This window comes from Alnus glutinosa, chromosome 14 (genome assembly GCF_958979055.1).
Source record: "Alnus glutinosa chromosome 14, dhAlnGlut1.1, whole genome shotgun sequence".
Taxonomy (NCBI): domain Eukaryota; kingdom Viridiplantae; phylum Streptophyta; class Magnoliopsida; order Fagales; family Betulaceae; genus Alnus; species Alnus glutinosa.
Genome location: NC_084899.1, coordinates 1,772,622 through 1,784,542, shown reverse-complemented (window position 1 = coordinate 1,784,542; position 11,921 = coordinate 1,772,622). Strand labels below are relative to the sequence as shown.

Sequence of the window (11,921 nt, the reverse complement as noted above, 5' to 3'; positions counted from 1 at the left end):
CTGTAGCTGGGCGGTTCCTGATTAGCTCTCGGTGGATGCCCTCCATCTCTCCTCCCTTACAAGGAAGTTATGTTTAGAGCATTATCATGCTTGGAAATCAATATCTTCCTTCTCTCCTTCAGTGGCTTGGACGATTTCTCCAATTCTCCCTCTGGGTGGCATCAAGATCAATTTTGATGTGGCTCTATGGCCGCCATTGTATGTCGGGATTCTTCAGGTTGCCCACTCGATGTGGTGTACCCCCCTTGCCTTCCCAATTTGGGTGAAGCTTATCCCGCTCATCTCACTGTTGAATCAACCTCTGTTCAAGCTGGAAAATATGTTTCTGTTTCTTGAAGGCAACTTCCTAATTAGCAAAAGATTGTGCATATCCCGGCGCCCAAAATGCGCTGGGAAAGAGAGATTCAACACTGGGATATGTTGTCCCAGCATCTGGTTGTAATGTCGGCTTATACAGTGTTCTGGGATGACGTCTACTATGAGCGCTGGTGAAGCGAGGGTAATGGTAGGCATTTCTAGTGAACACCGGAGCTATCTTGTACCGGCATTCTTTGAAAGCGCCAGCCAAGATGAGGCCGGTGTCCGCAGAGAATGCTGGCCAAGATGAGGACGCCGGCCCCGTTCTCATGCATGCATGCCCATCAGGAAAACGAGAAGTTTAGTTCTAAATTTGAATGTCATCTTTTTGTGTTGGTAAAATAAACCCCATTAATTATAAAAGCTTAACACACGAATATTGCATTTGCACCCAGAAACAGAGAAAAACAAATAGACCTCAACAGCAGTGACAATGCTTATAAAAAAAGCAAGGAAACTCTTTGACGGTTTATTTCCCCAAGCTGAACCAATCCAGCAGCATGAATTGATAACTTTTTGACGCGTTTTTGCTTAAAAATTGATGCACGTCAGGAGCATGCGCTGTGTCTGCATGTCTACAAGTCCTTTAATCACACGCACGCAGAGAGAGAGAGAGAGATAGAGATAGAGAGCTAGAGGAGTACACTACGGTGTCATAGGGCTAGCTAAGCTATCAGCCTATGACAAGCTAAACTATTCAAGAAAGACTGGTTGACTTTGTCATATTCAATTAAAAAAAAAGAAAAAGAAACAAGGCCCCGTTTTGAAGGGAATTCACAAGAGCCTTCTCCTAGTCATCTCCTTTCACTAAATCAAAGGGAAGAAACTCGAGAAAGAGCTCTATCTGTATCTACACCTTGACCCACTCTTATTTCATCTAGAAAGATAAAATCAAGGGGAAAAGACATAAATCATGAGTAAGAAACTGTGAAGAAATTTGCTTACAGTTTGTCTTCTTAAGCTGACGTTGGCAGCTGCTTTTAGTTTGAAATCTCAAGAATGAGATTGAGGTGGAGGCTACGCGAGACGACTGATTAGGAAATAAATCTTGGCTTGTGACCGACGTATATTATATAGAAATATTTTTTTTGTTAATCCAAGTCAGCCAAGTCAGCAACACTCTTCAACTCAAAAACCTGCAAACATTCAACCAACCACAAATAATGATGGAAGAGGATATCAAGGGATAGTAGTTCAAAATTTCATGAAGGTAGGCACGAAGGTGGACACGTTTAGCTAAGATTTATCAACTTAGAATGTCGATCACAGCACTTCTAAACACCATTTTGCTCCAAATGCTGGTATATATGCTATCTATCCTGACGTTTTCTCACCAAATGTCAAGAAAACTCACCATTATCGGCGTCCAAACAAAACGCTACAACATAATATCTGTTGCAGTGTTTTTAGTTGGCCGCTACTACTTAAAACGCCGGAAAATTCACTATTTTTTTATTGTTTTTTTGTAGTGCCTTTCACTCATTATAGCTCCACCATCTTACGCGCCACCATAGCCAAAGTGGCTGGCTGTTAAAGTTTCCCTAGTGCAAATAGTTGATTTTAATTTTAAATTAAAACTTATAACTTTAATTATATATATCAACCTCCTCTAGACTTTGATTGTTTTAATTATTTACTTCCATTCTGTACTAAACAATTACACAAATTTGTCCCTTGAGATACATGTGTCTCCACTCACTCACTAATGTAATATCCAATAATTTTCACGTGGCTCGTTTTTGTTAGTAAGTTTAACAGGATGTAGATGGAAGTGCTAATTTAGAATAATTGTATATCACTAGAGTTGTGATTAGAAAAATTAGTAATATTAATAGGGTATCAATAAAATTGCATCAAAGGACATGGGTCATTAGTGTATTATACAACTCTAGCTCTTTTAATTTGTGGTTAGAATAATCAATTCTGGTCTAGAGTCTTGATAGATTCTATGTGATCAGGGATAGGAAATGGAGAGTAATTATTTTATGGTTTAAATTTTGTTTTGTTGCAACCAATGGTATATATGGTGCTGACCATTTTAAAATTTTAAATGATGTAGTAACATATACACCATTAGATTTGTAAAATATAATTTGGACCATGAAATATATCATTTCCACTTCACTTAAAATGTGCTTTCATTTTTATTATTTGCTTGTCTTTCTTGAAGTATACTATTGACTAATTATTTATACTTAATTATTTCAACATTTAATGAATGAACTATACATAATAGATAATAGTATGATATGGATATAAATAAACATGGGGTCCAAAGCCTAAGGCCTTTATACTCATTTCTTTAAAAGCGAACATGAATTGCCACCCTAACATGAGGTCAAACATAAAAGTAATCGTGGAATCCCGCCTTTGCCAAAATGTTTTACAACTGTAAAGTTGCTTAGCTATTAGGTGATTATATGGGTGAAGTGCTTTGCCAAAAAGCTCTACGAGGGCATCAAATTTCTCGTCGTTGCAGTGAATTATCGTTTTTTTTTAAAAAAAAAAAAAATTAGTTATAGAGTTTTCTAGAGCTTTTAGATAACTTAAATCCTAATTATTATTTCAAATCAAACATTTTATTTTTACGGTATTTATGGTACATGATAAGTGATAATTTTTTGGGTTAAATAGGCTAGACACCCATGTGCTTTACGAACTTTATTTTTTGCCCCCTCGGTTTTATTTTGTATCAAAATTGGTACATGTGGTATGGAAAAAGACGAAAATGGTACCTTTGTCCAAAACTAACGTCCAGCCATGTCATCCTACAGGTGTCGGCATACATGCACGACACCTGTCCCCGTAGCACACCTCAGCGTTGACGTGGCTACCATTTTTTTTTAATTATTTTAATGATTTCTTATATATAATAATAATAATAATATATATAAAAAAAAAAAAAAAATCTGGGGTGGCTGCCACCCTCATTTTGGCAAAGGGGATGGCTGAGCCACCATCAAGGTACAATTTCTGATACTTATTCAAATCACAGGAAACACATCATGAAATTTATAAAACCACAGGGATATATATGGAAAAAAAAATTGTGTTTAAGTAACAAACATTTAGTCATTTTTTGGGTTATATCAATTGGCCACGCATATAATTTTGTGTTTCAAATTGTTACACATGATTGATTGTGTTTTGTTTAAAAAAAAAGGTTCAATTCTTGTCAACATGTTATTTTGATATACGACAGGCATACATGTTACTTTTAGTTCAAAACAGACATACCAAATATACCAAATATTATTTGTGTATAGAGTACCATTTATGATATAATTACAAAACTAAAGTACAATTTCTGGTACTTATTAAAACCACAAGGGACACTTCATGAAATGTATAAAACTACAGGGGTATATATTGGAAAAAAAAAATTGTAATTTTTAATTTTAAGGTTTTTTTTTTTAAAAAAAAAATAAAAAATTAGAGCGGTGGCTTAGCCACCCCTTTGTGCCACATGGGGTGGCCGAATCACCCCTTAGCCAAAATGTGGGTGGCCGGCCACCCCCAAGGGCCAAAGTGAAAAAAAATAAAATAAAATAAAAAATTAGGTTTTGGTCCTTGCCCCATGGGCCATGACCACCCCCAGACCCCCAGGCCAAATGTGGCCGGCCAAAAACCTTTTTTTTTTTTTTTTTTACACTTTGGCCCTTGGGAGTGGCCGGGCACCCACATTTTGGCCAATAGGGTGATTCGGCCACCCCATGTGGCCTAAAGGGGTGGCTGAGCCACTGTTATAATTTTTTTTTTTAAAAAAAAAAAACAAAAAAGACCTTAAAATTAAAATCCACAATTTTTTTTTTCCCAATATATACCCCTTTAGTTTTATACATTTCATGATTTGTCTCATGTGGTTTTAATAAGTATCAAAAATGGTACTTTAGTTTTGTAATTATATCATAAAAGGTACTTTATGCACAAATAATATTTGGTATATTTGGTATGCTTGTTTTGAACAAAAAGTAACATGTATGCCTGTGGTGTATCAAAATAACATGTTGACAAGAATTGAACCCTTAAAAAAAAAAAAGAAACAAAACAAAACACAATCAGTCATGTGTAACAATTGGAAACACAAAATTATATGCGTGGCCAATTGATATAACCCAAAAAATGACTAAATATTTGTTACTTAAATACAATTTTTTTCCCATATATACCCCTGTGGTTTTATAAATTTCATGATATGCCCCCTGTGGTTTGAATAAGTATCAGAAATGATACCTTGAGCCACCCCCTTGGCCAAATATATATATATATATATATAAGAAATCATTAAAATAATAATAAAAAAAAATGGTAGCTACGTCAGCGCTGAGGTGTGTCATGAGGACAGGTGTCGCGCATGTACGTCGACTCCTGTAAGACGATGTGGCTGGACGTTAGTTTTGGACGGAAGTACCATTTCTGTCTTTTGCCATACCACAAGTACCAATTTTGTTATAAAACAAAACTGAAGGGGCAAAAAAAAAAGTTCGTAAAGCACATGGGACAAATATGTATTTAACCATAAATTTTTTAAAAAAAGAGTAAAAATAATATTTAACCCCCTTCAACTAACTGTCTTTTTTATAAAACACTACGAGCTGACAAGTGTTTAATTTAATTCCTTCAACTAACATGGTTTCCGTCTCTCTCACATTTGACTGGGCGAGTGGACGACGGAATCGGACTTAATTAATGGACCAGGGCCCGGCCCATGACAGTCCCAGTTATGGCGTGTTTAGCAGAGTGTTTTAAAATGCGTGACGCAGAGGTAGAAACAGAGAGAGAGAGAGAGAGAGAGAGAGAGAGAGATCCAGTTGGACAGTGTCGTAGTTGGGAGGAGCAGGAGGTGAAGCAGCGATGGAGTCGCAGCCGCAGATCGTGAAGAAGAAGGAGACGAGGGGCCGGAAGCCCAAACCCAAGGAGGAGAAGAAAGAGGAGGCAGTGAAGGCCAAGAAGGCCCAGCAGCCCAGCGTGGACGACAAGTACACCCAGTGGAAGTCGCTCGTCCCCGTCCTCTACGACTGGCTCGCCAACCACAACCTCGTCTGGCCCTCTCTCTCTTGCCGGTAGCCCCCCGCCCACAAACAATATCTCTCTCTGTCTCTGAGAGTCATTTCTAGGGTTTTGAGCTTGTCTTCTAGTTCTCAGGGTTTATGCTTGTGTTCTGTTTGCTTGTTTGTTGTTAAGGGCCTAATCGTTTTGTTGTTGCTATGAGCAGGTGGGGTCCGCAGCTTGAGCAAGCTACCTACAAGAATCGCCAGCGTCTCTATCTCTCTGAACAGGCAAGTTTGCTAGGTGTCTGTATGTTTGCCACTGCTCTGTGAAGCAAAGAGCTTAATACCATGGCAATGGAGCGTGATATGCGGCTTCACTTTTCCCATTCCACTCTTTTCCTTTTCCCCCGCTCCATTGCGTAGGGAAAGTGTTTTTCTCACTGCTCGTTTGTCCTTAGTGAATCCCTCGCATTATTTTGTTCTGTTCTGATGCTAATGCCGCTGTTTGATATTAGATTGTCTTGTACAAAGCAAGTTTATTGGTCTTCTTCACTTTATTATTGTTTTTTTTTTCTTCTTTTGTTTTCAGACTGACGGTAGTGTTCCAAATACTCTGGTCATTGCGAATTGTGAAGTTGTCAAACCTAGGGTTGCAGCCGCAGAGCACATATCCCAGGTAACTCATTGTTTTGTGATGTTTTTTGCTTTCTCCTTCTCGGGCACTACTTTAACTCCAACGAGGTTATGCATGCAACTAAATTCTTTGTTTACCATCAATTGCTTTATTTTTCAGTTCAATGAAGAAGCGCGCTCGCCATTTGTAAAGAAGTACAAAACCATCATACATCCTGGAGAGGTATGAGCCGTCCATTCACCAAATTCATGCGTATAAAATAACCCATCTACTAAAACATGAACTGGATTTTTTTTTTCCTGGGTACTTTTTATAAATCCTATTTAAAAGCATGTTACTGTTATTGTGCAAAATGGAAGGAAATAGCTATCCTACAGTTGTAATTTTTCCAGTGAAAAGGCTCGTTGCTTTGAGTCTTGTTCAATTTTATTTTTTTTTGTCTCCATTGTTGCAAATGATGGAGGTACCTGTTTATTATTGGAACCCTTGATGCTTATTGTATTAATTAGTTAATACCATTTTGCAGGTCAACAGAATCAGGGAACTCCCACAGAACTCTAAGATAGTGGCTACTCATACTGACAGTCCTGATGTAAGTCTTTTATGAAGTTTGTCATGTATATACTTTGGATCGAGTATATTTTAGTTGTCTTTGATTTCTACGTTTCATTAACCTGAAAATTTTAATGTTGCTAATTATTGGATATACTAAAACTCAGGTTCTTATTTGGGATGTCGAAGCTCAACCTAACCGCCATGCTGTCCTTGGAGCTACCAATTCTCGTCCAGATTTGGTACATTTTTATTGTCAGAATGTTTTTTTTCCCTCATTGTTAAACGCCCATTTCCTTTATTTAAATCCTTTTTAACTTACCGTTATGGCAAATTCACTCATTATTATCTGAGGGAAAAGCTTCACTTTGGATCAGTATTGTGATGTGAGATTCCTTAGCTTTTGGAATGCTACGATTAATACTTTCTTTTTGGACTAAATGGCACCTTCATCGTCCTTGGAATGGGATGGTGGGTGAAGTCATGGGTTCAGGTCCTTATGGATGCATGAGTTATTTTCCATTAGAAGAAGCTATTGTTTATATATCTGTAAGCAAGAAAATATGTTATTAAAAAATTTAACAGCGGTATGTGGAAGTGTACTCCAAAAGCTTAAGAAATTAAATCTATATTGTTATGATGTTCTCATAAGTTCTTGCATTTTTTTTTTTTTGGGGGGGGGGGGGGGGGGGGATGGGTATCCCTCAAAATACACGAATAGCTGAGAGAGGTGAAATCAGAAATCTGTACAGAGAAAATGAAATATCAGTGGCACGAATTTTTAGTTAATCTTCTGGACCAACTTGTCAAAAAAAAAAACCTGTCTCTTTTGTATGGCCTGTACTGATTATGCTTCTTTCTTTCATGATATTAACATTGAATTTTGCTTCCTGCAGATTTTGACTGGACATCAAGATAATGCAGAATTTGCTCTTGCAATGTGTCGTACTGAACCCTATGTGCTCTCTGGAGGTGACTGTTTATATATTTTAAAAGTTATTTCTACTATTTCAATGAAGTGTAGAAACTATTGCTAAAATCTTTCTCTCTTTATTTCCACTGCTTGAGATGTTATGAATTAACACTTTTCAATATCAATGATGGAATGTGGAGGTAATTTGAGTGAGCTAATGGTGCCTTCCAAGTGTAGGATATCATATGATGCATGAATTATCCTTTATCTTTGTTGGCATTTTTAGCAAGATGTGTCTAGTTATCTTGTTCAGGAAGTGTAATCTTTGTTATATCACGTTTTATAGTATGGATGTGTCCCTTCATGAATCCTGTTGAATGTCGCCTCCTATAAATTTGTTGGAGTTCCTGCATGCTATGTCCTTTTATTATTATGCTTAATAGAAATGAGTTTTGTCTTCATTAAGATTTTCTTACTTATCAAAAAAACAAAAAAAAAAAAAAAAAAGAAAAAAGAAAAAAGAAGAAAAAGAAAAAAAGGTTTTCATCTGAAGAATAAGATTCTTATTACAGGGAAGGACAAGTCGGTGGTTTTGTGGAGTATTCAGGACCATATATCGACAGCGGCCACATCTCCAGGATCTAGTGGATCAATCGTTAAACAAAACACTAAACCTGGGGAAGGCAATGATAAAGCTGCTGATGGCCCTTCTGTTGGACCACGGGGTATCTACCTTGGGCATGAAGAAACAGTTGAAGATGTGACGTTCTGTCCATCCAGGTAAATTTGCATGATCTTTGTTGAATTTATATAGGAGTGGTTTGTTATTCTTGCTCATAATTTGCCATTTTAAGTTTCACTTTTCATGTCACACATGGAGTTATAGGATTTCATTCATGCTTTCTAATTATCAAGCGTCATCTTTAAATTTGTCTATTATGTTATCTATCTGTTGCTGGCTGTAAAAAGCCTTTTTAGTTGCTGCGAAATTTTAAATTCTGATGGTTTCTAATTCATTATACTTTGTATATGAGTTGGATTTCCTGAGTGTTGACATTGTTATTGCTTGGAAATGAAAGTATTCTCGATACACCATATTGAATGTGGGACTGGTATTTCTTCTTTTGGAGGTAGCAGTTTGGATTCTTGCATTTTATGGGAATGGGGATGCTCACCTGATTGTGGTTATCATGAATCTTGTCAAACAATAAACTTAATTTCTGTCAGTCTCTGGGAATTGACACTTCCCACCTTAAATTCCCTCTTAATGAGCACGACCTAAAATGTTTCATTGTAACTTCTACTGTTATTTTGACTTTAATAGCAGTGAGCTTACTAGCTATTATGGTTTATGAAATGTCCTATTTCTAACGCTTTTATATCTCTGCTGAAGTGCACAGGAGTTTTGTAGTGTAGGAGATGATTCTTGCCTCATATTATGGGATGCACGAGTTGGCTCTAGCCCCGCTGTTAAGGTTATGTGCCCAATTTTCTTTTTAAATTTTTGGTCTCCTTAATGCTTTTTTTGTTATTTTGGGTTTTCCATTTATGACTTTGGCTATGCACTAGCAGCAATACTTATTTCTTGAATCGGTGACATTTTCTGTAAGATAAATTCTCGGCTTCTGTTGATTATATTTGTCTGTTTTTGTTTCTGTTTGACAGGTTGAAAAGGCACATAATGCTGATCTTCACTGTGTTGATTGGAATCCCCACGATGATAACCTTATTCTAACTGGGTATGTTGTAATCTCATGTTTCTTTCAATTTTATCGTCTCACTGTATTTTGGGTATGTGATACTCTTCTGGGTTTGATGGTGCTTAATTTTGCACTGGGGTGGGGGAGATACCGAAAATTAGTAGATACATTCAAATTGTTGTAATCTCTTTACAGGTCAGCAGATAATTCTGTTCGTATGTTTGATCGCCGAAATCTCACTTCAAATGGAGTTGGGTCACCTATATATAAATTTGAGGGTCACAAAGCTGCTGTTCTTTGTGTTCAGGTATTAATGAATCTTCTTGTTTTCTTCTTTCTTAAGTCTCATACTGTCTACTTTTTATGAGGCATATCTGTTGTCCAAACTGGTAGTTTGTAACTTTTTTTATTACTGAAGTATGTTTCCTGTTCCAGTGGTCTCCGGACAAGTCATCTGTCTTTGGAAGTTCTGCAGAGGATGGTCTCTTGAACATCTGGGATTACGAGAAGGTGGAAACTTTTGAACTGTACTTATCTGAGTTTAATTGCTGTTATGTCTCTGGGATTACATAGGTCCTTCCTTTCAAGCAGTCAAATATGAACATGTTTGTCTTTTTTGTGTCGGAGTCGTCATTTTGCCACTGTTGATATTGGGTATGTTCGCTAACATGCATGCTATTTCCTTGTCTTTGACAATCTTTTATTTCATGTTGCAGGTTGGTAAAAAGGTAGAGCGAGCAACAAGAAGTCCAAGTTCTCCTCCAGGCTTGTTTTTTCAGCATGCTGGGCACAGGTTTGAATCTGCCTTTTTCACTCCATTGACTTACCCTGAGAAAGAATCTCCAGCTATATAGGGTCTCAGCTACAGGATTATTTTTAACATTCTGTTGTATCTTGGACCATATCTTATTCTGAACCAGGCCATCATTGACCTGACTCAAAATGCTCCTCATTTGAACTTGGTTTTTGTTTCATATCCCTTCAATTATTGGTTTTCTTTCTTATCCTGTATTTTCCATCTCATCTTCATGTCCATTTGTATATTTGTTTTATGATTTTCACCATGCTACCCGTGTATACACACCCCGTCCATGAGAACTTTGCTGACTTGACTATTGCTGATCTGGTGTGATCTCCATGTTGATAGCACTCAGAAACCTTTGCAAACACTTAGCTGTCAAAATTTTTCGTGAAATGGTAGTGGTCAAAAGTCCTTTTGCTTGACATATTTTATCTCTAATGGTTCTTATGTTCCAATTTCAAAAGTTTGCCCTTGCTTGATTTTACATTCGGAAATTTTCAACTCTTGTTATGAGATGCCTAGCATAGGGGCCATTTTATGTGTAATGGCAAACGTCTTGGGCTGTCAAACGCAAGTGTGCAAGTTTGAGCCTTAAGAGTGGTCGGTTTATGCCCAAGAAAAAAAAAGGTTGAAGGATTGGACCATATCCAAGCCACCTCTTTCCTGATCCCACTCAAGTGGGACCTGTACTGGGTACTGACCTTGTTATGAGATGCCCAGCATATAATATTGCACTCCTTTTCAGTCCTGGCTTATATGGTTTGATTGGATAATTATGCATTTCTTCAAGGTGTTTTTAAAGTGTTTTGACTGATTTACTCATAAAGTCTTCGCTTTTATGCAGGGACAAAGTTGTTGATTTCCATTGGAATGCATCTGATCCATGGACTATTGTTAGCGTCTCTGATGATTGTGATACTACTGGTGGAGGAGGGACATTACAGGTATGATGCTTTTGGTTTTCATTTTATTATTTGCTTGCATAAGTTTTATAATATGTGAACATATAGGGTGATCAGATGGGAAATTAGTTCAAGGAATTATTGCCATTTAAGTCTTTGAAACATGCGCACTGGGAAAGATGAGGGAAACTTATGAGAGATAGTGTTGAGATTGACACAGATGAAGAAGCTATAAGCTTGGATAGATGTCCCGTAATTTGTTGTAATATCAATGTGCAGCATTTACACAAGATGGTTCTATAGTGTTCTTACAACAAAAAAAATAATATTTGAATAGCATTAGAGTGATGAAAGTGTTAATTTTAGCCCTTCCCCAGAAATAATCATCCACTAATTGAATTTGTCCTCTATGGGATGGAAAAGCTTTAAATAGCAACTTGAACAACCCCGCCTCTCTCCTTGCCAAAAAACTAAAAAAGAAGAAAAACCACTACTTTCCCTTTCTCATCCTTTTTTTCAATATTTTTATTGTCATATAGAATTTCTCCCTAAGTTTGTTTTCAGTGACTTGAGTTGATTCACAAAACTGACATTAATCTCTGCAGATATGGCGCATGAGTGATTTGATCTACAGGCCTGAAGAGGAGGTTCTTGCAGAGCTGGATAAGTTCAAGTCGCATGTGGTTGCTTGTGCTTCAAAGCCTCGAGAATCCTAAGGACTTTTACGACCCCAGCAAAATTTCAGGAAATTGATTGTAGCTTCTGTTTTTGTATTTAGGCGGAGAAATTGCTAACAATGTCTTTTGTAGTAGTAATTGTTGAAGACAAGTCTACAACCCTTTCTCAAGTTCCAGGATGATCACTAACTTGAACTAAGCTCTAGCCACATTTGAGCAAATCAAAAGCAGCATAGTTGCTACACATTTCTTGTCTATTTTGAGCTTCTGTAGAAAATAAGTGAACAGATGAAGCTCTCCTCGATTACCAAGATAAAACGCCACTCGGGAAGCTAGATGTCCCGACTTGCTAGGATTGTCATTGCTGGCTGGGATGCATTTCACCGACATTTA

The 11,921-nt window shown here is 37.2% G+C and overlaps 1 protein-coding gene across 1 annotated transcript; it reads left to right on the top strand.

Annotated features, from left to right (window-relative positions):
* Positions 1 to 5,118: 5,118 nt before the first annotated feature.
* LOC133857315 (WD-40 repeat-containing protein MSI4-like) lies at positions 5,119 to 11,785 on the top strand. The gene is made up of 15 exons (XM_062292532.1): positions 5,119 to 5,420; positions 5,573 to 5,636; positions 5,938 to 6,024; positions 6,142 to 6,204; positions 6,509 to 6,574; positions 6,702 to 6,776; positions 7,431 to 7,506; positions 8,020 to 8,227; positions 8,841 to 8,922; positions 9,113 to 9,186; positions 9,343 to 9,454; positions 9,583 to 9,657; positions 9,864 to 9,940; positions 10,794 to 10,893; positions 11,457 to 11,785. The coding sequence occupies exons 1-15, from the start codon at positions 5,212 to 5,214 to the stop codon at positions 11,565 to 11,567; spliced, it is 1,479 nt and encodes a 492-aa protein (XP_062148516.1). The 5' UTR covers positions 5,119 to 5,211; the 3' UTR covers positions 11,568 to 11,785.
* The last annotated feature ends 136 nt before the right edge of the window (positions 11,786 to 11,921 follow it).